Source organism: Lutzomyia longipalpis, chromosome 1 (assembly GCF_024334085.1).
Source record: "Lutzomyia longipalpis isolate SR_M1_2022 chromosome 1, ASM2433408v1".
NCBI classification, from domain to species: domain Eukaryota; kingdom Metazoa; phylum Arthropoda; class Insecta; order Diptera; family Psychodidae; genus Lutzomyia; species Lutzomyia longipalpis.
This window is the reverse complement of record NC_074707.1, coordinates 17,703,181-17,729,834: the sequence shown is the minus strand read 5'-3', so window position 1 is coordinate 17,729,834 and position 26,654 is coordinate 17,703,181. Positions and strand designations below refer to the sequence as shown.

Genomic DNA, 26,654 nt, shown 5'->3' with positions numbered 1-26,654 from the left:
GAACTGTAGCACCTGATGGTGATGATGCCTCATCTCTACCCTTTATATATGGAAAATGCTTCCCTTTTTTCCACAAAGCTAAATTGCATTATTGCAACCGACACATGCTGGTGGAAAGAATTTAATTAAATCATACACATGGTGTGATTGACCGAGAAATGTGTGGCAATAGTATGAGATGTGATTAAAAGTGAACTCTTTTTTGTCAGCAGTTAGCACTGTGTTCACGATTTTTTTTCTCACACCTTATCTTTTCAGGCCAAAGCTCTGGGAAAGGTGCTTTTTGAGCAAGTATGCAGACAACTTAATCTACTGGAAGCAGATTATTTTGGACTGGAGTATCAGGAAGCTGGATCCCACACGAAGGTGAGAAGATAAACTCCATTAAACTTTTAGGAATTAAATAATGTGGAGTGTTGTTAATTAGATAAATGTTTGGATTATATTTTATGTATTTTATCTTGATAATTATACTTTAATGTTTAATAAAATTTAAGTCCTCATATCCTGGGAATGAATAAAGTTGAATTTTAAAATAAAATACCTAAAGAATATAATTTTGATAAGAGAATATAGTTTTTGGAATTATTTTCCACTCCATTTCCCAAAAGCGTTTATAAAATAAAGGTATTGATTGACTTGTTTTGGTAACGTAATCTTTAACTTCCGGTCAACCTCAAACATCCCCACACCTTCCTTTATATTTGCTTAGTAAAATCAACGGTCAATTTACAATCTAATCAGTAAAGTTGACCGGGTAAATGATCTGATAGCGACCGTACGAAGGGTTAGTTTAAATGAGAGTTTATCTTCAATATTTAATTAATTCTCACTAATTGACTTTATTTTTATATAGAGCCACATTCATTCCACATATTTTATCTTTATGGGGTATTTATAAAATAATTCTATGGAAAAAAAAAGCCTTAGAATTTTTTTTCAAAAAATTTTCCATTTTCTGTCTGTAATCTTTTCAGTTTTGTGCTTCTGTATTTGGAAAATATTCTATAAATTCTTAAAGTTTCTAAACTGTCAAACTTGTCATAATCAGTGGAGTGGTCTGATTTTTAACATATTTATGTACGAACAAAGTTATGCAAAATATGTCAGTTAGTTTATGAACTATTAATGAAGTCGTTCCGCTTATTCGATTTTAATCATATCGAAAGTTTTGAAAATGATAAATTTTTAAGGAACTTTTCTACTTTCTTTTCAAAACTAGACGTTTTATAATTGTTTTTTAATACGCTAAAATACAATATTAAAAAAAAATCTGAAATCTGATATTTTTCATTTACGCTCAGAAAATTTTCTTTATTCGATTTTAACCGTCTAAAAGGAAGAAAGGAAGAGTTTTAGAACTTCTTACGCAATACTTAAAGAACTTATGTTAAAAATTGACTTTTCCAGACAATTTTAAAATCAGATTTTGCAAAAATATCAAAAAATTCTTGGACATATCTGGGTTAAAACATTGCTTCGTTAAATTATAAAAAAAGAAAGGAAATCATCTTTAAGATACAACCCAAAAAATACGAAAAAAAAAGAAATCCATATCAATCTTTTTCTCTCCTGCAAAGCTACCATTAAAAACATTTTTTTTTGTGATAGGTATACAATGTGAGTCCTCTGTGAGAAGGGATATTTTGTATTAATCTCCACCCCCGTATAAAATTGCTATTTTGCAGTACTGGTTGGATTTGGAAAAGTCATTGAATCGTCAAGTGGGATTATCCTTGATTGATCCAGTTTTGAGATTCTGTGTGAAATTCTACACGCCCGATCCGGCACAGCTGGAGGAGGAATACACACGATTTCTCTTCTGTTTGCAAGTTAAACGAGATTTAGCAACTGGGATACTGCAGTGTAATGATAATACAGCAGCTCTGATGGCTAGCTACATTGTTCAAGGTATGTTGTTTATGTATTTTATAGACCAACATAGGGTAGAATCCGAATCTTGATTGAAGAAATGCAGGTCAGGTGTGAAGGATATTTATGTACTCTCACACATTTCCTTAAATTGTTTTATGTATATCAAAATCTACAAGAGGAAGAGCAAGTTTACTTCCCTATAGAGTGCTTTAGAGGTGGAATTTTATCTAAAGAAGAAGAACCATTTTTCAAACTTGTTGTGAGAAATGAGAAAAATTTTGTAAAATACCTCAAAAGTAGAGAAATTTAAATTTATTGGAGCTTTTAAACTTTCATTGGGGAGGGAGAAAAATAAGGCAAAAATATTCTTCCTAAACTTACTTATGCTATGTCCTGCAGCTTCCTGTGGTGATTACGTCGTGGAGGATTATCCAGATCACACATACCTATCCTCATATCGATTTGTCCCACATCAAGATGGGTCGATGCAAAGGAAAATAATGGAGAATCACAAGAAACATTTGTAAGTATAACATGGCAATAGAATAAATTGAATTAAATGATCCATAAAATCGTGTGTATAACATATTTTTGTCGAATGGCGGAAACATTTGGCAAAATATGCCTCACATACGAATATATATCGAAATGTTTTCCCACATTTTATTTCCATTTCGAATGCCTTTTTTCTTTCCATTTTTTTTCATCCTCACCGCAGCCACAAATGTATATATATTTGAATTTATTTTTAGCGGACAATCACCGGCAGAGGCGGATCTCAATTTGCTGGAAACGGCGAGACGTTGTGAATTGTACGGTATGAAGATGCATCAGGCAAAAGACATTGAGGGTGTTCCACTAAATTTAGCTGTGGCACACATGGGTATCGCCGTCTTCCAAGGCATTACGCGAATCAATACATTTTCATGGGCAAAAATTAGGAAAATATCTTTCAAACGGAAACGTTTCTTAGTCAAATTGCATCCGGAGGGCTATGTAAGTTTGCACAGTTTTCCTTTTCTTATTCTCTTTTGCACAGACATAAATTGCACGCTGCACATGTTTTCATTGCAGAAAAGTTCACAACAGTTTAACAATATAAATTCCTATTTTTAGGGCTACTACAAAGATACAGTGGAGTTCTTTTTTGAGGGGCGCAACGAATGTAAAAACTTCTGGAAGAAATGTGTGGAGAATCATGGATTTTTTCGTTGCTCAATGGTGCAGAATTTGCCAAGACGGAAAACAAGAGTTCTATCCCGTGGCAGTTCATTTCGGTAAAGAGATATTTTTTGTTTGTTTTTTTTTTTTTTAAGAAAAAGGGATTTATTTGTTTCTATATTATTTTTTTCCCTTTTTTTGGTGGAAAGAATCGTGATATACATGTTCTTGTAGAGAATTAAAATAGAATAAGATATTGCCAACGAGTCTTGCCATTTTCCTCTGGAATCAATTTAGGAAAATGAAGAAAGATTTATCCAAAAATACAAACAATGACGTCACTGTTGTGTTTTTTTGTTTCTTTTAAATAATGTGAAACATTTACGTTAATATTTCGTCAAACAAAGAGGTGTTTATCTGAATAAAAATTATTCGGATAATTTGTAAAAACAAATCAAAATATGCAGCAGATAAACACCTTTTTAAAAGTACTAAATTCAAACCTAGAAAGTACTAAAATCAAACCTAGAAAGTACTAAATTCTAGCTGAAAGGTACTTTTTTCAAGCTTAATAACTACTTAAATCAAACAACCTAAAAATTACCAAATTTAAACTGAAAAAAAATTATTTCAAGTCCAAAACTATGCTCTTTATTTAAGCCTAAGAAGTACTAAATTTTAATCTAAAAAGTATTAAGTTGAAGCTTAAAAGTACTAAATTCAAGCCTAAAGAATATGTACTAAACTCAGACATAAAATGTTTTTAATTCAATCTTAAAATGTACTTTATTCAATCTTAAAAAGTACTAAAATCAAGTCTAAGTAGAATTAAATTGAAGCTGAAAAACCTTATTCGGTTTTTAGCTATATGACAATCTACAAGAAATCAATTCAATTACACCACGTATTTGTTCTCAAATGTGAATTTCAGTTCATATAGAAGCGAATAAACTCCTTTAATATTTATTGCCAAATATGTACTAAATTCTAATTGTTTTCTCTTTCTTTTTTTCCTGTAAATAAATACAGATACAGTGGAAAAACCCAGAAGCAAGTTATTGAATTTGTTCGAGACAATTATGTCAAGCGCCAAACATTTCAAAGGTAAATGAGAGATTCTTTTGCATTTAACATAATGTTGATTTTATGATTTTATCATTTATGTATCTTACAGTTAATATTTGTTCATTTGTTTGGCTTATTTAATGAGTTTACAGTCTTTTTATTATTATTTTTTTTCCTTAAAGGCTTCTCTTTATTGTTGAATTTTGGTTGGATTTTCTCTTCATTTTGGTTTAGATTCTTTTGAATTTTTGTTTTAACCTCGTGAACCCAGAGTTAACGACCTTGCCAATCACCTGTAAGACGTTGCTATATAGAAAACCAATCACTGTAATATACAGTAAAAAGTTGGAGAATTTGATATGCAATTTAAAGAGTAAAAATTTTTCGAGAAAGTTGGTTCCCATCATTCACTTTAATCACCTATTAGTTGTGAATTTTCTCAATATATAATGTAATCTTTTATTGTTAATTTATTGAATAATTTGTTTAAATTATATTTTTCTACATTCCTCGTGGGTAATTTTATGTTGTACAATGTTTCGTTTATTTCTCAATTTGTTTTTTATTTCACACCTTAACTTTTTTATTTTGACTGAGAAGAGCTGGTGGAAAAGAGAAGAGGATTTTAGGGGTTTAATTTTCATAATGAATGCCAACATACATTTTGTATATAATAACTCCCTGCTAGAGGTATATACAGAGCTAAAGAGAACGAACGTTTTTTCTTTCCTTTATACATAAAAAATTGCAATATTTAGTAAATTTTCATAGAGAGCTTTGCGCTCTCCGTTTCAGCGAACAACCGTTTTGGCAGTTTTTTTTAATCTTTAATTTAGTCAACTAAAAGTTTATTCTTTATACTCCATAAATATTCATATTGCCACGGGAGAACAAAATGATATTTTGCAATATGAATATTTATTAAATTGTGGGCAAAAAAGTATACGTTAGAGCAAGATATAGAGTAAAATAAACAAAAAAAATGTTCGTAGTGCTATTTGGGTCGTTAAACTTCACTTTATGGTTTCATTTTAATGTAAATTAGATTTTCTGTTAAATTTTTTATTATAATACTATCATGCAAATTTTAATTGAGCATTCTTTAACATAAATAGATTTCTCTTATCACATTTTACCTATATTGAAAACAATTTAATTCTCTAAATTCATTGAACTCTTCTAATCAAGTGGAAAAGCGAACGGGATAGTTGCGCAAAAATTTGCAATTTATTTATTTTTATTTTTTTTCTGTACCTTTTCGCATCTCATTTGAGTTTTTTAATGGAAAAATAAAATAATTGGAAAACCCAGAGATGTGTAGAGATTCAATTAGCATGATGGAGTATTGAGAGATAGTTTTTTCTTTCCTGTTTAAAGAGGAGCACTAAAAAGAAGTGAAATAGTACACCACAATAGTTTCTAGATTTTTTCGTTGTTAGAAATATATTGGTTTTCTCAAGGAGAAAGGAAAAGGGGAAAGGAAGAATTTGAAGAGGAAGTTAGGGAAAGAGATGATGGAGCAAAAAACAAATTGTCACAAGTTTTTTTGGGGTGACATCCTCTTGTCTTTTCTTGTCTCGCAGGTCTCAGTCCTTTCGTCAGGGTACTCTCAACTCTGGTAATAGAAGTCAATCGCACACTTCTTGCAATGTGAATTCCAGCATTTCAGCTCATCCCTTGCTACCCATAGAGACTGGTTGGTATTTTGCATTTATTTCATTTATTTGGTGTCCTTTTTATTTCACATAAATGTATCCTTTTCTTTTGTTAATTTCCAAATTTTTAAAAATTTTCCTTTTTTTTCTTTCTTTTTAATTTATTAATTACATCCGTGTACATTGCCAAAAAGAATTTATACGTGTTTATGATTTGTTTCTTTCGAGAACCTTTGATGTTATCATGTTTTCTTTTTGGAAGTAGATTGTTAAAAAGGAATGAAATAAGAAGAGAAAAACATGCAGTAGCATAAATCATTAATAGCACGCAAAGATTTTTCAGGATAATTCATTGATCCTTTTTTTGTATTTTTTCCTTGTCATTCTTGCATTCATTGTGCCAACAGCGGAATGGGATTTTCGCAATCAGAGCAGCGTCTTGACGACGCCTTCTCAGATGAGGAAGGGAGTGGATTCCTTGGGTCGCCGACCAGACAGTCCTATCGACCACATGCGATCTCAAGTAAATCAAATTCTTAAAAAAAAAAAGATTTAATTAAAAGGAAATTCCTTAAAATTTCCATATTTTTGTAAACAATTCTAGGTCACAGCAGCCCAGGTGGAGACCTATCAGATGAAGACTTTTGCGGAGGAATCTCCACAAGTTCAGGACCACCTGGACTCGAGTCGCTCTGTCTCGCCGGGGGGCACATGGACTTCGCCGCACCACCACTACAACAACAATATACACGCAGCAGATCGGGCTCGTGCACATCAAGACGCTCACAGTTCCGGTAAGTTTTTGCTAGAATCCAAAATTTTTATTTTCTTGTCCCATTTATTTCTTAATTTCTTTTGTGCAAGCCTTTGAAATTTTATTATTCTGTGAGTCTCAGATGATTTATTCTTTTAACCCTATAACGTTTATTGGGGCATACGTCCAAAACTTATGAAACATCAACATAAATGCTTCACACATTTAAAAGCTTTATTTATCGCAGAAAAAGAAATGTTTGCCAATAAAATCTTTTAAATATAAAATCTGAAAAATCAGTTTACTTTTTTACTGAAACATTGTGTTCTGAATGAAAGTTTATATAGAGTAAATTGTCTTAAATTTTCTGCTAAAATAAATAAAGCACAGCCTGGTGTAAAAAAAAAGCGGGAAAGAAATTGTTAATTATGTGGCTTGCAGTTGCAGCGAAAAAAAATCTACTTCAAGGGTTTTCTAAAATGGAAACTCTCCCAACTATATTTTATGGAATTACTTATTAATTCTGAGACTCACGAACACTTAATTCTTTCTTTTTTTCTTATTTATTATGTTGAGAATTTTACTGCCTTTTGGCGAAACAATATAGTTTTCAGTTAATTCTTTATGTTGACAGAATCCTGCTAAAGTGGGAGGAAATTTATTAGGGGTTCCTATTTTTTCCTCTCCATGATTTTATTTTTCTTTTATTGTGCACCAGTTTTCTTGCTCTTGGGCAATTGTTCTTTCTTTTCGTGGCTAAGAGAGACAAATGAGGATGAAGAAAAGAAAAAGTTGCTCAGGAAAAGAAGTTGGTCTCTGATTTTTCTTTGTATAAATTTTCCTTCGGGTTTTATGAGGTATTCGTTATTTTTTTTTGGTTTTTCCTTTGGAACCTTCTTATGTTGCGACGTTGTTTTATTTTTTTTTTTGTTAAATACCAAGTGCTGTGTTTGTGTTGGATGATGAGAATGAAAGAAAAAAAATGAAGGATAATAATTGTGAAAGTCAGATGATTGATTTTTAACTTTCTTCACAATTTTACGTGAAAACGAAAAAAAATTGGGTTGCAATGGATTTGCAGGATTGAGCCATCGCTTTGTCCTTGCGTCACCCAAATGTCAGCGTCGCAGCAACAAATACATCTCGGAGGAAGCCAGCAGTTCTATGGGGGAGGAGATGGTCTCCTCTATCAGCCAGGAGAGTGTTGTCCTTTCGGACACTCGCACTCAACAGGCGCGTTCAACGGGCCAAGCTTATGCCATCCCAGCCCATTATAGCAATACGTATTCGATGTCTAAGTCCTGCAGCACCGCCACAGATGACACTGATAATGTTATATACACAGATATTAATGATCTCTATGGGAACGTTAGAAAATACGGGGTAAAGTCACCCGTAGCGGGTAATTCAGTAAGTCAATTTAAGGGGGGTGCCACAGTGTCGACGACATCGGTCAATCGTGCTGATGATCTCTATGCCACAGTCAATCGAAAGACGAAGACAATTAATAGAATTAATGCGGCTGCTGTTGCGGCTGCCGAAGCTGCAGCAGCAGCGGAGAAGAAGAGAAAATCCGATGAATTTCTCGGTGATACTTCTCGTGGGTATGCCAATGTTAGTCACCTGACTAATGGTCAGGTTGATTTGTATGCAAAACGATACGAAGATTCGGGCTACACTGATCAGCAGGGTAGTGGTGGTGGGTATGCTACGAAGAAGGAGCAAGCTTACGTAGAGGGTCAGTCGCAAACTTTACCACGCAATGGGGAGAAAATTGAAACAGTTCAAACCTACGACTACAGTGCTCGACATTCTCTTGGAAATATTCGTCCCAACTACGAATTATATTTAGCCACAAAGACAATTGATTCCGACGTTGAGGGTTCAGTTTTGGGTAAGAAGAATTCATCTGAACGTCTTGAGTATGAACTTTCAAGTGCAAATATCTACTCAACACTTCAGTATAAAATGTTCGATGGAGGTGATACAGGAAAGGATTCGTGGCTCAAGAGTGCATCCTGCAAGGAGCTGTATGATTGCAATTTTGAGGAAAGTGGAGAAGTTAAACGTAAGGCAGGTGATTTCACGTACATTAATGCATTTGATAGAGAATTCCTCTCATCGGATCGTATTGATTCACCGATCACACGCTACGATGAAGCCAATAGATCTCTCTATGTTAACAAAAATCACTCTGTCGATGTTAATGGGGATTTCCCGATTCTTGAGTCAAAAGTCTACTCTTCCAGTTATCCAGGAAGTACCTACAATACGGTTGATCATGCTAATAGACGTGGGCAGTACTATCAGCATCAATTTGACTTCCACGGATCTCATGATGATGTTTCCCATGATAGTTATGAACTTCTTGAGAAGTCCGACGACGAACTCTACGCAAGGATTAAGCATGATCATTCTGAGCCTCATTCCCGATCGTGTTCTCTGGACTCTGGCAACTACATCCTCACAGATGATGAGAGTGTGAGTGAGTCTGCCTTCCTCAAGTATCGCACTGGGGATATGAAGAGTCGTAGTGAGGCTGATATAATGGATGATTTATTCCTCAATGAGGATCCACGAGATTTGCCACGTGAGAAGCTCTGCGTTAAGTCCGATGGAAGTTTCTACAACAAGATTAAACATCAAATTGGTTCACGTACATCAAGTCAGGAGTCTCGTAGTGATTACTACGAGTCCAAAATTTCAAAGAGTAGTGATTCAAGTAAAAAATCCAAGGATAGCGTCTACCATACGGATAGCAAGAAATCCAGAGAAACCCTAAAGAGCAAACATTCAGATCGTTCGGATTACAATTCACGCGCATCGAGTCAGGAGAGCAAGGAATCCTTTGGGGAGGGTTTGCTGAAAAATTACGAAATGCCCACAACGACTGGGAAGAAAATTAAGAGTTTGGGCAAATTGGTGGCGAAGCAGTATGAAAGGAATTCAAGTCAGGAATCAAAGAGTGATTACTACGATGCCAAAATGTCACTACCCAGCTTGGAAAGATCTTCCGTGGATGGGAGTGAAGATGTTGATAGTGATCGTGGGGGGTACAGCAAGATCAAGGTGAAGAGTCACGATAGTCTCTTGACGGAGATGAAATCGAGCAATTTCTATAATTCACAGAGCAACTACTCAACATTCCCAAGCAATAAGACTCACAAAACATCACACGTTCATTCGATAAGTTTGCAAAATGTTGAGATTGAGCGCAATGCGCGATCTTTCTCATATCGATCCAATGAAAATACTCCCAATCGTCATTCGGAGAGTCAAGCCACACAGACACAGAATCTCTGGTCTAAGGCTGTAGAGGATGAAAGTGATGATTTCGATAAGGAAGGAAGTTCATTTGATAGGGAATTTAGGCGCAAATCTGATAGTGATAACATCTTCAGTTTCGACAAAGATCGAATTGAATCACTTACTCAGTCTTCAATGGAATCCACAACTGCTGTACCGGAGGTGAATAAGAAGAGCCCAGACTATCCGCTAACTCCTGAACTTATGTCTGAATTTGATAAACTCAAAATTGATTCACCGCACGTGATTAATGTAAAATCAACAAGGAAGGAGGAATTAATGGCTAAAACACATTTCGAAGAATATAATCCCAAAATGATCCTTGACAGTGTCTCTCATGGATCAGGATCATCAAATCCACTCAGCTACATCCACCCAACCGTTGAGAGGACAAAGAGTGATCCCAATTCTTTGGCTAATCGATCGCGTTTGGGATCAAATTCTCGGCGTCATGTGTTGATGCATCAGAAATCAATTGATTTAACTCCAGCCGATTCAAGTGATGAGGAATATTTCTACAAGCAAATTCCCAGTGCTCCACCACTCTGTCAGACCCATAGGAGTCATTTTGAAATCCCTAAAAGCTACGATGTCCCAGTTGCAGCATCAGATATTCCGAAGTCTGGTTTTGAGATGCCAAGTAGTTTCTTTAAGGAGTACGAAAAGAGGTGCGGTAAAGCAGTCAAGGAGGATATTCCGTATGTTTTGCATAAGAGGCACATAATGAATGGCACAGCTCCTTCGCCCAATGAAGGGAAATTCCCGAAACATCAAAAACCAAAGAGTCCAAAATCACCAAAGTCTCCACGATCACCGAAATCGCCCAAAACCATGGATGGTAAAGATCTCACGAAGGAGAGGAAACACGATCTCCTATCAGCTGATATCCTTCCGGATCTCTTGGACAACATTGAGACAGATACGGGAAAAGGATTTCTTTTTACGCAGAATATTGATCTGTCTAAAGTTGATCCTGTAACACTTGAGGTTGACAAAACAGCAGCAGTTATTCAACTATCAAGCCCAAAAAGGGATATAACGAAGAAGTTGGATCCTAAAATGCTGGAAGCTCTCAATAGCAAACTTTCACAGATTGAGAGTGATTCTGGGAGTACAGAGAGCTTTGCTCGAGAGGCAAAAGCTCTAAAAATTGGCGAAGTTAAACTACCCGAATTATTCTATCAAGTTGAACCACCAACACCAACTAAGAAAGAAATCTCCATTGCTAAGAGACTACTTAAACCGCGTGTAGCCCCGAAAGCAGGAAAACCCTATGGCAAGGGGAAAAATAAGGCTAAGATTAGAATAACATCATTCAGTTCAGATGATGAGAGTTTGGATTCGGATGATGTTTTCGGCTCAACGGAAGCAACACCGACAAAATTGGAATTTTCTCCGCCACAGTCGAGAAAGGAGATTGAACCAATTTTGAGAATTGAACAGGACAGACTTATAAATGCCTGGGGACGAGGGCAAACTATGAGTTCAACTGAAATTGAAGGATCTCCTCCGCAGCAGCGTCGTCTCGCTGATTTGGAAAGTCGCTACCATACTAATGCATCAGTTGATCCACCGTATACGAATCAGTCGGAGCTTCGAAGGATTTCTGAACGTTCAATTTCAATTCCAAGTTCCGAGGAAGAAGGAACGATAACACGCAGAGCTGAAACAACTCAAATCTACCACATGACCGAAACTATTCCCTCGCCAATCCTGGAAAGTTGTGAATTCCTCAGAACTGACGATGAGGTGTATGAAACTTGCAAGGAAGATAGGGAAAATGATGATGATTTGGCGTACACACTGATTACTAAAAAGGACTTTGCAAAGGCTGATGCAAAGCAACGGACGAAACTTATTGAGGAATTAATTGATTCATCAATTGTAATGCGCTCAAAAGGACACGCACCTATCCTATTTGCTCATGCAAGACTTAATCTATCTGAGGGCTCTGCATTTGCATCCTTGCAGCGTCAAAAAGCCACACAAGATTCCCCAGATTCAGGGAGAAGGGCTAAAAGTCTCGACACTCCCGTGATTTCTCTTCATCGTCTTCCACCGATGAATGCTTTCTCTTCAAAGGACGATACAGTTGGATTTGAGGAAGAAGCAGAAATTCTTGAAGAGAAGTCACTGAGCAGAGAACCAACCATCCGTGAGGATGAAGATCTTGCTGAGAGCGTTCATTCGTGCGTGGATTCCCTTCCAAGTGCAAAGAGTCGACCAAAAACGAGTCAAGGAAATTTTGATATCCTTAAGAAAATTCTAATTGATGAAGAAGAACGAGAATTGTTGAATAGACTTAGGTACATCGAGAAAATTGCCCTGCAGGGTGTAAAAATAAAAGAAAAACGTAAATCAAAGTTGAAGCTAAAAAGTGGTGATCATCTAATTTTGGACATTCCAAAATATCGATTTGATCCTTTCAGTTCAGGCAATAGTTCACGAAAAACGTCGCCAGGTGTAAGTAGGGCCAGTAGTGTTGAGAGTACTGGGAAAGCTAAGAAAAAGCCAGATAGTTTGGCGTTGAAACCAACGGGTACAACACCTAAGAAGGCAGCAACAAAATCACGATCAGTTGAGACATCAAGGACGAGAGTTTCAGGTTTTTTAACAAATCAAAAATCTCTGCCAGATATTAAAAAATCCGGATCAAAGGAGAAACTCTTAGCCCCGCATGAAGATGGTGTAAAACGCGCAAGGAGTCAGGAATCGGTAAAAAGAAATAATTCAAAGGAGAAACCTCGAAGATTGAGCAAGGATAAGAGTCGTTCACAGGAAGAGAATGAAATTGATATTGCAAAGCGTAAGGAACGACAACAGAAACTCTATGAATCTGCTATGAAGCAGACAATTAATTTGCTGAGTCCTGTTAAGGATTCTCTACCACCTTTTCCTGCTCCTGAAGATAAAATTTCAGTGAAAACTGAAGGAGATAAAATTATAATTGAAACTGAGATTAGGAGCAAGGCGGAAGATCATGTCTTTATTGCAAAATCTCCGAAGAAATTGGACACGTCTCTTGTGAAATTCAGCCGAAGTTTTGATGATACATGCAAAACAACTGAAAAACTGGACAAAGCCAATAGAAGCTTTGAGGATAGAAATAAATCAATGGAGGAGGCTTCAGATAAATCAGATATTGGGGAAGATTTTATTCTAAAATCACCCAGGAAGATTATGAGAAGTCAGGAGTTGAAGAGACAAATAGAGGGTTCAGTTGTGCATAAGAAGTTTGAAGGGAAATCAAAGAGTTTGGAAAAGCGCTCAGAGCAAATTCATCAATATCTGGACATTGAGACGAAAACTCGTAGTTTGGATAAGAATTTTGAATTACACGGCCCAATGCAGGATGTTGATGCTTCAAAGCAAAAGGTTGTTCAAGTTGATGTTCATCGTGGAAGCCGTGTTGATTCTTCAGATAGCGATCGTAAGAGAAAGTCTACAGATAGCAGTGAGAGTAAATCAACTACAACGACTAGCAGTACGTCCAAATCTTGGACTTCGCTCGATGATAGTCGAATTTCACGCGGGAAACAAGATAGAAATGGCGAAAGAAGATCTCTTTCGCAAACTGACCAACTTGCTGAAGAAGTTGATATGCAGGCAATTATTTCTGAACGCAGAAATTTAGATTTACTCAAGAGACAATCACTTCCATCGGAAGATGCCAAAGACAGCGAAGATAAATCCCCTGGGCCACTATCAAAGGGAAATAGTGAAGAATCATTAACTTCTGTGAGTGATTTGAAGCCTCCAATTGATGTGAGAAGTAATCTCCCGCACAGAGTTCCAACAATCGAATGCGAAGAACCGTCTATTGAGGAAGATGCTGAAGATGAGAAAACACTTAAACCCGAAAAAGAGAGCACACTGCTGAAATTGAGTCTTGAACGGAGTCGAAGTGATGAGACTGCATCGTGGAAAACCATTGAATGTGAAGAGTATGTTGGTAGTATTGGGACTGATGCATCAGATGCATCAAAAGCATCAACACTAAAAGGAGATCCATCACTTCACATGCAGAATACCCTTGAAGATGCAAAGGATTCAAATTTTCTCGAACCTGACGATTTCGATATGAACATTATTGTAACTCCTCCTGATTCGAGTCCTCTCGTGGAGAAAATGCCCCTTCCTGGAACCCCCATGGATGAAAAAAAATCCGAACTATCCCGCAAGCGTAGTGATATGCTACGAATAACAGTTGAGAGGTCAAGGAGTTCAGATACAGGATCTTCATGGACGAGCGGTGAGAAGGATACGAGTCCTGTGCGTGGGAAAGGAAGTGATAAGGGATCAATGGATGAGGAATCCAGTGTTAGCTGTTCAATTTCGCGCCCTTTGGGCATTTCTCTGGACAATTTTGAACCTGTCGATCAGCAACGGTGTAAGGAGCTTCGCGATGCAATGCTGAAGAAAGAAGCGGATTCCCAACAGAAACAGGAAACAATTCGTACACCCACGCGGGAAAGAAAAGCCTCAACACCTACGCTTGAGAAGCAGAGCCCAATTGATCTTGAATCAGGCTCTGAACTCGATCAAGATCCAATTGAGATGAAAATTGATCAAATCTTAGCGAGGGATGATAGCTTGGAATCTAGTTCAGGGACATCACTCTCAATGGGAAATAGCAAAATTAAAATTATAAAAACATCTGCAGACAATGTTCATAAGAAGCTGTGTCGTATGTCTGGGGATGGTAGTAGGTCCCCAGATCGAAGTGTTGCAGCTGATACAAAAAAGTTAGTTGCCACACGGCTCTCCAGCAGTAATGGAAAAAGTTCTCTCGATAGTAAATCGAGCTTAGAATCCAAAGGATCAATAAGTGTGGATTCGAAAGGATCATTTGAAACTGAAAGTAGTTCAGGATCTCTTGGGGCGGCTCAGAGGAGGGGAGAGCTAATACAAAAAGAGCAACAATCTACGTGGAAAGCTTTCCCAATTGAGAGTTCAGGAAGTTCAAGTATTGAGGAAAATTGGGCACCGCCGGACCAGGAGAGCTATGAAAAGTACGATGTGACTGTACAGCGAGGTGTTGATGATTTTTCATCATTCAAACCAGCTCTTGAGAAGAAGGAATCCTCCCCAGATGAAATGAAAGAGAGTGATTCAAGTGCTCAAGATGATTTGAGTGATTTTACGACAAACTTTGGGTATCCCGCAATGACGAGTGGACTGGGATTGAGTATAAATCCAACAGATATTTTGGGATATGGAACATCATTTGCCCTTGGAAGGACCCTCTCGAGGATTTCGGAGAGGAGTACAAATTCCGAGAAATCCAGCATGGAGGATGATCTCAGCAAAGGATCCACCCACTCTGGAAGTATTAGGGATGAATCTGTTGTATCTACAGACCATCAGACGAGTTTTAGTTCTGATCCACCTAGCAATACTAATTTGGCCTACATCTCCGATGCTGATCGACGAACAAGTGCAGAAATGCCTGATATTCCTTGCGATTCAGCAACTGTGGATCGTCTATCGGATTTGTATGCTGGCGGTGGAGGTGGAAGCTCCTCGTCGAGTGGAAAGCAAACTGGGAGATTTTCAGTAAGTCACATAGATGATGGTGTTGAGAGATTTAAAAGGGAACATCGACCAACAATGATTGATTTCTCAAATGCTGGTGGTAGTCAAGATTCAGAAGATTGGCCTCTACCGGAGATTCCCTATGATCATGTGCCCGTTGCAAAGGTTCCCCTTGCAACGGATACCAGGCCCATTCCTAAAACATTCGGCTGGCGACATAGCATGTCTATGCAGTCTCAAGATTCAGAGAATTGGCCATCTCCACCAGATAGTGGTGAACTCGATACGCCCATTGTAGAAAGTGTGGAAACTTTCTATTTGAGCGAACCACAGAGCGCCACCCAAGTGATGGTTGATTCTTTCACTGATCACACACCAGATGATCACGATGATAGTGAGAATAGAACTCTCAATGAAGATGATCAACTGTCAAAGGATCTACAGAGATCTCCAACAATTTCGGTTGTTCTTCCCTACGAGGAAACTGCTTACATGTCATCACAAACAGAGTACTCAAGTGATCCTGTGACTTGCCTCTCGAGTACTTTTGGTTCGGCTTCTTGTCTCAGAAGTACAATTGATGTTTGCAGCGCTAGAAATACTTTTACATCCTCCAAGGATATTCATCCAAGTGATAAGGTTATTATATCACAACCAACTAGAACACCACAGAATCAGAGTCCTAGTTCACTTGATGATGATTTCGGGTTGGCAGATGATGTCTTCGGTCCTGGAACTGTTAAGATTGAAATTTCTCCAGATGACACACACTTGTCGGATATTCTTACAGATAAATTATCCCGAGGATCAAATAATTCTGACACTTCTCTCGATGATATCCTTTCGGGATCTACTTTTGTAGATGAAACTGTGAGAAGGAATCTAGAGCCAAGGCTGAGTAGTGGTTCGTGTAAGAAATGCAGCCATAGTAGTCATTCAGAGGAAGAGACGAGTTCCTTAGGGACTGATCTCGATGGAACAGTCAAAATGGGCCTGCAGCAGAAGAAATGTACACATAGTTCTCATTCAGAGGATACCTCTATCGGTCTGAGCATTTCAGAGTGGTCAACGGGAACAAATACTGTGCGTCAGTATGCTAATTTATCAGGAAGCGATAGTTTGTCTGCAGTTTCGAATCATTCTACTGGAGCCAAGAGTGAGAAATCCAATCACACAAAATCAAGCGTTAGTTCGATTAATAAATCAACGGAGAGTCTCAATGAAAAGAGCGGAAGTCTCTCTGGGAGTAAGAATAAATTTTCCTGTGAAAATGCTTCAACAGAAGGAGCAAAGTATGAGGTATTTTCAAATTCAGAAATATCCTCCACGACCACAAAAAGCGATGATACTACACTAACTCTAACTGAAATGGCTCAATCGATTACAGAATGGTCTACGAGCAGTAGTAAGACCCTTGTAGCTCAAGTTGACTATCCGGATTATGGAGGAGAATACAAGGTTGATAAGAAAACTCTCTCAATTGAGTACATGCCCCTTAAACCGCCAAAGGTGGTGAAGAAACAATCACCGCCCAATGAAGAGAAAGAAGCAAAGAAAGTCAAAAAGACTTCATCAAATGAGAGTCCTCCTGAGGATCGCCCTCAAAGGGTTAGCTATCCACCCCCGAGAATTGTTGATATGGAAGCAAAACCCCAATTCCGTAAGCAAGTCGCAGAATCTTCTGTGGCATCCAAGAGAAAATCTCTCGAATTAATGTCTCAGCGATATCAGAGTCAGGATATTGCGTCTGAAAGTGAAAATCTCCCTCGTACCCTTGCACCGGTTGATGAACAACCCGAAGGTGGAGGTGGGATTAGGTCTCTCCTGACGCGTGAACCAAGTCCTTTTGACAAACCACTAATAAAGCATCACAGCTATGATGATAAAACCCTCTCAAAGAGCCAAATTCGCGAATATAAATCATCGAAGGTGAAGCAGAGTCGATCATTTCATGAGCATATGATTTCACCAGGTGAATTCCAAAAGATTGATGAAGAGAAACTCAGTTCATCGACAACAACGCACAACAGTGAGACAACGAGTACGGATAATTCTTCACCTATGCCATCACGTGCTGGGAAATTAATTCAGTGCGTACCGCACTATTCAAGTAGTTTGAGTTCAGACTCACCACCAATACAGCAATTGCAGAAGCCACCGAGGAAATCGTCCATTCCGCGAAATGCTACGCCAAAGAGCCCATCAAGTGGCAATGATACAGACAGTTCAGTGGATTTTCGTCAGCAGCAGGACCCGAAATTACGTACACGTGGCTATCGAAAGAGGAAGCAAGTGCCAGCTAAGAGAACTCGCTTGGATCGGGTGCCACTTGAGCAGCAGGAGAGTTCTGAGTGTTCAGAAGGATGTTTTCAGGAAGTTGATTCGGGAAGTTCGGATATGTCACGAAGGGAGTACTGTGAGCATGAGTATATTCAGTATGTCGAAGAAGAACCCGAACAGGGATTGCCTGAGGAGGAAGAAGAGGAAGATGTTAGGTACGAATCCTATCCTGGACCATCTTTTTCAGCGCGCTTTGAGAGTCTCGATATGACTGAGGGGAATGTGGATGAAATGGGTTTTCCGAAGTATGATCGTTTGGGGCACATTACGAAGCCAATGTATCGTCAACAGGAGACCCCATCGCCATCATCAATGCCCCCAATTAAGCCACAACGACAGAGGAAGCGTGGACTAAAGCGTGAAGATTCCACAGCTGTTGCTTCAACATCAGCTGAATCATTAACAAATCGTCGTCGACCGGACTACATAACAGAGGGTAGTCAAGAGATGTCCTTCCCTGAGGATATTTTCTATTCCAGCGAATATGGTGGAATAGAATATGCTGGATTTTCTACCCAAATACACGTGCAACGAAAAGTTGAACTGCCATACCCGGACTTTTTGTCCGATCAGGAAGAAATTCTCGATTATCCGCACATTCAGTTGCCCACAAATCAATCTGGAGAGTCTGAAAAGAGTTTCGATGAATCGGAATTTGATATTAGGACCGTTCCTCCGCCAATGTTTCTTGGTGAATCCGAGGAGTTGAGTGACAATTAAGAGTTAAAGAAAAAAAGAAAAATCCCACCATTCTCATGTTGACCAGCTTGCCCGCGTATAAATCTCCTGAATACACGAACCCAAGACTGATTGCACCATAACTTCCATGTACGTTTTTTGCTAAATTATTCCCTCATTTTCCCCCACATGAGTCCACTTTATTTACTCATACTACACGTAAAATAGCACTTTATTTCATCCATTTAAACCTATTCATCAACATTTTGTACGTAATGTGTGGGACACTGAGAAATATATGGGTGGAAGGATTAGAAGAAATTTAAGGGGTGCTCCTTTATGTTGATGAATGACCCATTCGATGTGGAAGCAATGATAAGTCGAGAAAAAAAAGGAATTAAATGTGTTTTTTCGCATTGAACACTGTGGCATAAAGAGACTGAGAGCTTGAGGCAAAAATATATACATTGTGTGGCCAAACCATGAAGACAAAAATAAAGCTTAAAAGCGATATAATTTAGAAATTTTCATGTAGTCTTTATGAGAGAAATCGTGGAAGGAAGAAAAGGGTAATGTTGATGTATTCAATAAGCCAAAATTTTTATCAGTATTATCATTATATATACATATTTGAAGCACCATTTAAAATGCCAAAATATTCATAATTAAACCTTGTTATCTATTCACGAAATATTATTAAAGAGTTTTCACCAAAAAACGGATATTTGGCTTTACAAAAAATTCATATTTTTAGCATAAATTGCTTTCGGGTCTTCTGGAAAATTCTTTTCATTCATATCCAGTACCAATGATCGCTCTAAATGGTTTATTATTTTAACAAAAAAATAATAATTAAGAGCTCAATACCGATTTGTGAAAGTTATGGTTTCACAAAAATCGCCAATAATGTGTTCAATAGAGAATTCTAAATAAATAAAAAACGTTAAAAGGAGTTTATTCATTAAAGGGGATAAGAAATTGCCAAAGGATCTTTTTTCATTGAAATCAGTTGAACTCATCAATGAACTCCAGAAAAATTCTGCCAAAGTGCAATCAATGTCGTCATAATTTCCTTGCTTGTGCCTCGTTCAATGCATGATGCATATGCTTCAAGCATTGAAAGAGTTATAAAACACAATAGTGACGTCATTATTTGCATTTTAGAGTAAAATATTTACTAAATTTTTAATAACTAGAATTCTATCCATGAAGCCAGAAAGCAGTTTATCATTTTAATTATTTCAAACAATAAAAATAATTATTTTAAATTTAATTGTTATGCTCGTAAAACAAATATTTTCCCAATTGCTACAATCAATCAGCAATTCGAAATAATACCTAATTTTATTAAATATAACGAGATTTATATTAATTAATTGTGGGTTGAATAAATGTGAGTGTTTGAATTCAAAGGATTTATCATAAAGAACTTCAAGAATGTTTTACCATTTTTCCAAATTTTTTTACCATTTTGTTAGGATTATACAAGAAGAAAAAAAAAGAATTATACAATATATTATAAACTCATATTAAAGGAAAAAAATTTAAATCGAAATGTAGTTTGAAAACGCTCATAAAAATTATTCTATGAACTGGATATAAAAAAATAGTTGGTAGAATTAACAATGAAATATGGTAAAAAAAACGACAAGATGTTTAGAAAAGTTATTATGCAAAAATATATTTAAAGAAAAAGAAATATTTATTATTATAATAGCTAAAATATTTAGTGAAATAAGTGTTAAAGCACTTCTTCCATTGAATGTGTCAAAGTCTTTTTCTTAATTTCAATTGGCCTACATTTAGTGAAATATTTTTATTGTAACAATAACGAAGAAAGAGTAAAGATTCAAAATTTTTAATTTTTTATTATAAAGAAAAAATAAAATTTAGTTTAAACGTTAAAATATTTGGAATCAAAATCACGAATAAGAATTTTCTGCTTTTTAAGGAATAAAAAAACACATTCTAGATGAATTTATTGAGAAAATATTGTTTAAAAAAAAAGAAAAATAGTAATATTAAATCGTAAAAAAAATAATCGGAAAATAGTGCCAATTAGAAGAAAATTTTACCTGTAACCACAATCAATCAGAGCCAAAAATTAAAGGAAACTTGCGTTGAAAAGGAAAATCGTTAGAAAATGCGTGTAAGTGTGCGAAATAAAACTAAATTGTTATTAAAAATGAAAAAGAAAATTAAATAAAAGAATTATAAATTCTTAGTACAAAATTGTTTGGAGGCAAAAAAAGCAAAACGTTGATGGCAGAATCAAAGATTCTCTTTTGTTAATCTCTATCGTCTTCACACCTTTAATTATCTACCTTTATATATATTTCTCGGAAGAGAAGCAAAAAAAAATATGGAAAGAGATTTTATTGAAAAGAATGAAGTATTAATCAGATGCGATCACATAAAGTCATTAACTATTTATTATTATTATTATATAGGAATTATCACGTGTTAATTGGGTAATTGTAGGAAATTATAAAGAAGAAGGTGAATAGCGGATGGATAAAGGGAAAAAGAAGAATATTTAAAAATCTAACTTATACCATCTTCCACATAATAAAATCGTAAAGAAAACGCAAAATGATTGACTAGTTTAATTAATTTTGATTTTGATTTTACACTTTTTTTAATTTTATTTAAAACTCTATTATTAAAACAATTAAGAAAAACGTTTGAAATAAAAGATTAAGGAACAAATGGATTTAAAAGTAAGTTCACAAAAAAAAGTTTTAACTAAATGTTCAATGTATTTTGTTAAAAAATATTATCGTTTATTTTATAATTTTTATCGAAAGTTGTTGTTAAAAGGCATGAAAGTTTATATGAAATATTAGGTTTATTTTTTTAATTTAATATTTTTCTTTACAAAAAATATAGAAACTTTTAAATATAATTTTGTACATAAGATTTTGGGAGAGAAATTTGTGGAATTTTTTTGTTTCAGCACATTGTTACCGTCTGATAAAAATTCTTATCAGATTTATATTGGTTTATTTTAGTGATTTTAGTAGTCTACATAACTTGCTAATGAAATGTCTATTTTTATTTTTCGAATGTTCTTTGAAAGATTTTTTTTCTGCAATGAGTATTTATTTTGAAATATTTCTTTTCCAGATACTTATCACGGAATCAATGGGAACGTCTCCCTGGATCGTCGTGGTGAAGTGCCTCACTTTTCCAATCGCTACGATTTGTCTCTTGGATCCGACAAATCCTCCTCAATGTCTCATTCTGAAAGGGATACTGGGAGCTATGATATCAGTAAGTTATTTTCTGTTAATATATATTTTTTTGAATAATTAAGGTCAATTTACGATTTTTGAAATTCTTAAAAGATTTTGAAATTGTCAAAATCTTATAAATTTTTTTCTAGAATACCTAACTACTAAAAATCTAAGGGGTAGTTTCTGATATTTTTTTTTAATTTACACGTACAATCTATGATTTTACATGTATGATATATAGCAATCTAGTTGTACACTAATGAGCTATTCTATTCTGACGGATGTTTTAGTTTCTGATATGAATTTTTTTCTTACAATGCTTACAATTCGACAGTTATAAGACTTTTGGTAGGGGAGACCGGGGTTAAAAAAGTCACTTAACCTGCTGGCCGCCAAGACCTTGGAGCTTCCTTAGAGCGCCAAGGTGGGGTCGTTGAACGACCCCAAGAAGGAAGTCGATTTTCTCATAAACTATAAAACCGGGAACTGTCGGGTCACTACCTTTAGACTCCTTATATAGTCCTCTTGCCCCTTGCATCACAAATTCGCCACCCGGAAACACGCAGAAGAAGATATTAGGGAAAAAACATTTTTCACTCATTTTTCACACTTTCTTCCTGAGAAATTTGCCACGAAGTTGACTGCAACTGCTATTTTTTTTCACTACTTCCCCACATTCCCCTCACTTCCCGCACCGTGATAAATGGCAATATTTCTCGAATATTCTTTATTGTTTTGCACATTTATATGCTTCTAATTATGTTTTATGTTGTTTATGTTACTTATTCGCGATAATTTTGACACTGAGAAGGTAAAGTGAGAAAGTAAACACAACCCTTCAACCCCCTTCAACCATATGATTTATGATGTGACTAACTTCATTCTAAGAAATTTTCCGCAGCATGGCCGTTACACCAATTTTTGAATTCCTTTCTTCTACATTTTCCTTAATAACTTTTCTTGTGGTGGACGGATTGAGCTGAAATTTTTACACAACCTCCTCAGATAACCAAAGAACTTATTTCCAAAAGATGGGAATGGTATCTTTTATATTTATTAAGTTATAGCACGAAATATAGGGCTGGGGTCGTTCAACGACCCCGCTTGGCGGCCTAGAGGTTAAGGGTTTAGAAAAAGCTCAAAATATCATATTTCCCAAATAGATAAAACGAAATGTATAGCTCATTTCTTTAGGAAATTTACTGCCCTACAACTCTTTCTCAGATCATTTTGTTCTATCTAGCTAGGAAATATTATATTTTAGGCTTTTTCTAAACCCTTAAGTGACTTTATTAGCCCCGGTCTCCTCTATTCTTTAATCTTTAATTGGATTTTTGAAGGAAAATGACTTTTCCAGGCTTCTTGAGAAATCTCTTTGACTACTTTCCTTAACAAACAAATTCTTAGTTTTTCTTTTCTAGATCGACAATAGAACGATTTATAAAACCCATTTGTCAAAATCTTTAAACAACTTTTCAGTTGTTAGAAAAATAAGATTTTTTTGAGAATCTATCCCAAATAATTTCCATTGTTTTTTTTTTTTCAAAAGGATCTTCAGGTTCTAATTCTTTTCATTTAAAATTAGTTCTTCAAAAAGTTCTGATCGAGAATACTTTCTTTGTAACAATTTTATTCCACGAATTGCTTTCAATTTTTCAATTAAGAATTAATTCGCATTCCTTCTCAGTTTTGTAGACAAAACACATTTGAGAAGAAATTCAAGATCAAAATTTTGATTTGTTTTTATTATCTCAATTTCCTTTCTTTCTTCACTCACCCCTCCCTCCTGCGCTAAATTGCAGATCAAGCAGAGGCACGAGTGAAGATTGAGGAGGAGAATGCAAATTATGTGAATGCCAATAACAACAATTCCCGCCATACAAATGGTGGGAGTACGAGTAATTCAGCCACACTTGAGTCTCAAGATGGGAGTGAGACACGAAGGAAGCGCTGGCCAACGGATAGAGCGTACTTCCTGGCAAAGGAGCTCCTCATGACGGAGCGTACGTACAAAAGGGATTTGGATGTGCTCAATACATGGTTTCGTGAGGAATTGGCCCCAGATGATGTGGAATCCCTGCAGCCGCTCTTCCAACTGCTGGAGGTACTTATTCAGCATCATGGTGTCTTTCTGCGTGATCTGGAGCATCGTTTGGTCCTGTGGGAAGGTCATGGAACACACGAAACCCATCGGATTGGGGATGTTATGCTGAAGAATATGGTGGTGCTGCCGCTGTATGAGGAATACCTCGAGGCACATCGGGATATTCTGCATCATCTTGTGGATGCTTTTGATGGGGATGAGCGATTCCAGCAGCTCTATCGGGAGTTTGAGCAGCAGAAAGTGTGCTACGTGCCCATTGGATATTTGCTGCTGAAGCCCTTCCATCGGCTGTTGCACTATCAATTGATCCTGGATCGTTTACTCGATCACTACGGGGAGGATCACTTTGATCGTACTGACTGCCATGGGGCTCTCATGATGCTGGGACGGACAACGGACACGATAAATAGTCTCCTGCCTGAGAGTGAGAACTACGTGTTGCTGTGTGAATTGCAGCGTGATCTTGTTGGGTTTGATCAGCTCGTACAGCCTGGTCGTAGGCTTATTAGGCAGGGATGTCTCCTGAAACATTCCAAGAGGGGCCTTCAGCAGAGAATGTTCTTCCTGGTGAGTTGTCCTTCTGCCGCAACAAGCTCTCTGGGGAAGGAATTAATTTCTTTTTCTCTTTTAGTTCTCTGATGTTTTGCTGTATGCAAGCAAGAGTCCAGTGAATCAGACATTCAAGGTGCTGGGACATGTACCCGTGCGATCTCTGCTCACGGATAATGCTGAGCACAATGCCTTTGTGATTTACGGTGGTCAGCGAGCAATTACTGTGAGTGCTGGCACGACGGCTGAGAAGACGCTGTGGCTGGCAGAGTTGGCTAAAGCAACGGCTGATTCAAAGACGCGGCAACCGGTGCAGCTGGTTATGGGATCTCTGAAGAATTGCAGCTCATCTGAGGAGGGTTTGGAGACTTGTGGTCTCAATGCTGGGGCTGTTGTGCCGGGCAAAACACCCCCATCACGAAGTAATACTTCCCTCCATGTTTGCTGGCATCGTGGAGCAACTGTTGGACTTCAGGATCATCTCGTGGCAGCTAATGTATGTTAAAAACTCCTTTAAAAAAGAATCCTAAAGAAAAGGAATTTCATGATCTTTCAGAATCAACTTTCGGGCTTCCTGCTGAGAAAGTTCAAAAATAGCTCTGGTTGGCAGAAACTCTGGGTAGTCTTCACATCATTCTGCCTCTACTTCTACAAGAGCTATCAAGATGATTCCGCCCTTGCGAGTTTGCCGCTCTTGGGGTATTCCGTGGGGCCACCGGGTGTTCAGGATGCCCTACAGAAGGATTTTGTCTTTAAGCTCTCCTTCAAGAATCACGTGTACTTCTTCCGTGCCGAAAGTGAACACACCTACAATAGGTGGCTCGAAGTCCTGCGGAGCACGACTCAGACGCAGGACTTTAAAAATTTGTCGAATAACTAGGAGCCTCAGTGCTCAAAAAAAATTATTTTATTTTTTGTAATAAAATTGCTCTATATTTTTCTGTCCCGGTTAGTTAGTTCATAATAAATTAGACGCAAAAAAGAACAAAAAAAATATCAAGATGGTTAAAAATTTTTATGTAAAATTATATAATACTATGTATAATTTTTTGGATATTTTAGAAAAAAAGAAAATGTATTTTTCTTGCAAATTTGTTGTTTTTTCTTGACGAATTTTTATCGATCGAGGTGGAAATGTTTCAAGTATGTTTACAAACATTTTTTTTGTTAAAGATCTTCGATGAAACATTGGCGAAAATGTTTCAAGTGGTTAAAAAGAAAACAAAACCAGAGAAATGACGTCATTCTTTACTTTTTTGACTAATTTGGCCGAATTTTGGAAAGAAAATTAAATTTATTCTCATTGAATATCTTAATTTGGAACATAATGTACATAGGTGACGCGACGGAAATGGGGGGAATAACAATATTTATGGAAAATAACATTGATACAAAAATAAACTTCCCTCCCTGAGGGATCATAAAGTTGCAGCAGCTGTGAGATGGACGACTCCGTGGGCAGTTTTCTCTACTCTCGTCTCAGATTATCAAGACGAGCTTGTAAGTCAGCATCAGCATCAGATACTGGCGAAGAGGTACCACCACCTGCAGCTCCACCACCACCAGTTCCACCAGCAGCACCAACTGCAGCTGCCTGAGGTTGTTTGATTCCGCTCACAGAGAGTGATCCGGAAGCCTTCAAACAGACAAAGAAATCGTTAAATTCAGTCAACTTTTTCAATGAATTTCGTGGATTTTCCTCAGCAAAAATGGGCAAGAAACTCACCTGAGGTAATCCGGACAGTTGATCGTTGAGCTGGAGACCAAGTTCATCGAGAACTTGGGAAACAACAGCATCAGATTCCTCCTCATCCCCTTCATCCTCCATTGCATCGTCAATTGCGTCATTTATCATCTCCTCCTTCATGTCCATCATCTCGGATTGTCGCTCAAAGTCATAGAGAATCTTCTGAATCTGCGGCAGATTGAGTTGCTTATTCATATTCTGCATAGCCCTCGTCACACCCTTCATCGCCTGAGCCATGGTGTTCTGGGATTTGAGTGTTTGAATCTTCAGTGAAACCGCCTGAATGTTTGCCTTCATCAGCATGAATTTCTTCACGTAGCGTCGTGTTCGGACGAGATCCTTCGCCATAATCTTCACAGCATCCATCTGACCCTCCTTGGCCAGCTTCTTTATGTCCGCAATCACCTTCTTCTCCTGCTGCTCCATCTTCATCTTTTCCCTGTCCAAATCGCGCATCGCTTTATTTAAGGCACGCTGATTCTTACGCAGCATCTCCTCCGGCGTCATCTTCTTGCCAAACAGCCACTCCATCGTTGAGAATTTTGCACAGGAAATTACCACGGAAAAGGAAAATAAAATCACAGGCGATGACTCACAGAGCTCGTCGTAAAAACCGTGGTAAACAATGCACAAGCGACAATTGAATGGT

At 37.1% G+C, this 26,654-nt stretch overlaps 3 protein-coding genes across 4 annotated transcripts in view; 2 read left to right on the top strand and 1 right to left on the bottom strand.

Annotated features, from left to right (window-relative positions):
- The window catches only part of LOC129794150 (FERM, ARHGEF and pleckstrin domain-containing protein 2), a 48,252-nt gene extending 22,903 nt beyond the window's left edge, over positions 1–25,349 (top strand). For both annotated transcript variants that reach the window (XM_055834792.1, XM_055834799.1), the window contains exons 3-15: positions 259–366; positions 1,689–1,911; positions 2,275–2,398; positions 2,628–2,871; positions 2,992–3,152; positions 4,066–4,140; positions 5,685–5,797; positions 6,164–6,279; positions 6,361–6,550; positions 21,496–21,642; positions 23,408–24,276; positions 24,341–24,754; positions 24,815–25,349. In XM_055834792.1, coding sequence (XP_055690767.1) covers positions 259–366; positions 1,689–1,911; positions 2,275–2,398; positions 2,628–2,871; positions 2,992–3,152; positions 4,066–4,140; positions 5,685–5,797; positions 6,164–6,279; positions 6,361–6,550; positions 21,496–21,642; positions 23,408–24,276; positions 24,341–24,754; positions 24,815–25,138 — 3,108 coding nt within the window. In that variant the 3' untranslated portion in view covers positions 25,139–25,349. The remainder of the gene's footprint in view (positions 1–258; positions 367–1,688; positions 1,912–2,274; positions 2,399–2,627; positions 2,872–2,991; positions 3,153–4,065; positions 4,141–5,684; positions 5,798–6,163; positions 6,280–6,360; positions 6,551–21,495; positions 21,643–23,407; positions 24,277–24,340; positions 24,755–24,814) is intronic.
- On the top strand, positions 7,402–20,965 carry LOC129794082 (uncharacterized). The gene has a single exon (XM_055834691.1). It carries the CDS (start codon positions 7,675–7,677, stop codon positions 18,409–18,411), a length of 10,737 nt encoding a protein of 3,578 aa, XP_055690666.1. The 5' UTR covers positions 7,402–7,674; the 3' UTR covers positions 18,412–20,965.
- A 183-nt stretch (positions 25,350–25,532) lies between the features above and the next one.
- LOC129794656 (charged multivesicular body protein 2a) lies at positions 25,533–26,641 on the bottom strand. Its single transcript, XM_055835463.1, has 2 exons — positions 25,985–26,641; positions 25,533–25,894 (listed from the first exon to the last, which is right to left on the bottom strand). Exons 1-2 carry the CDS (start codon positions 26,534–26,536, stop codon positions 25,727–25,729), a joined length of 720 nt encoding a protein of 239 aa, XP_055691438.1. The 5' UTR covers positions 26,537–26,641; the 3' UTR covers positions 25,533–25,726.
- Positions 26,642–26,654: the final 13 nt, after the last annotated feature.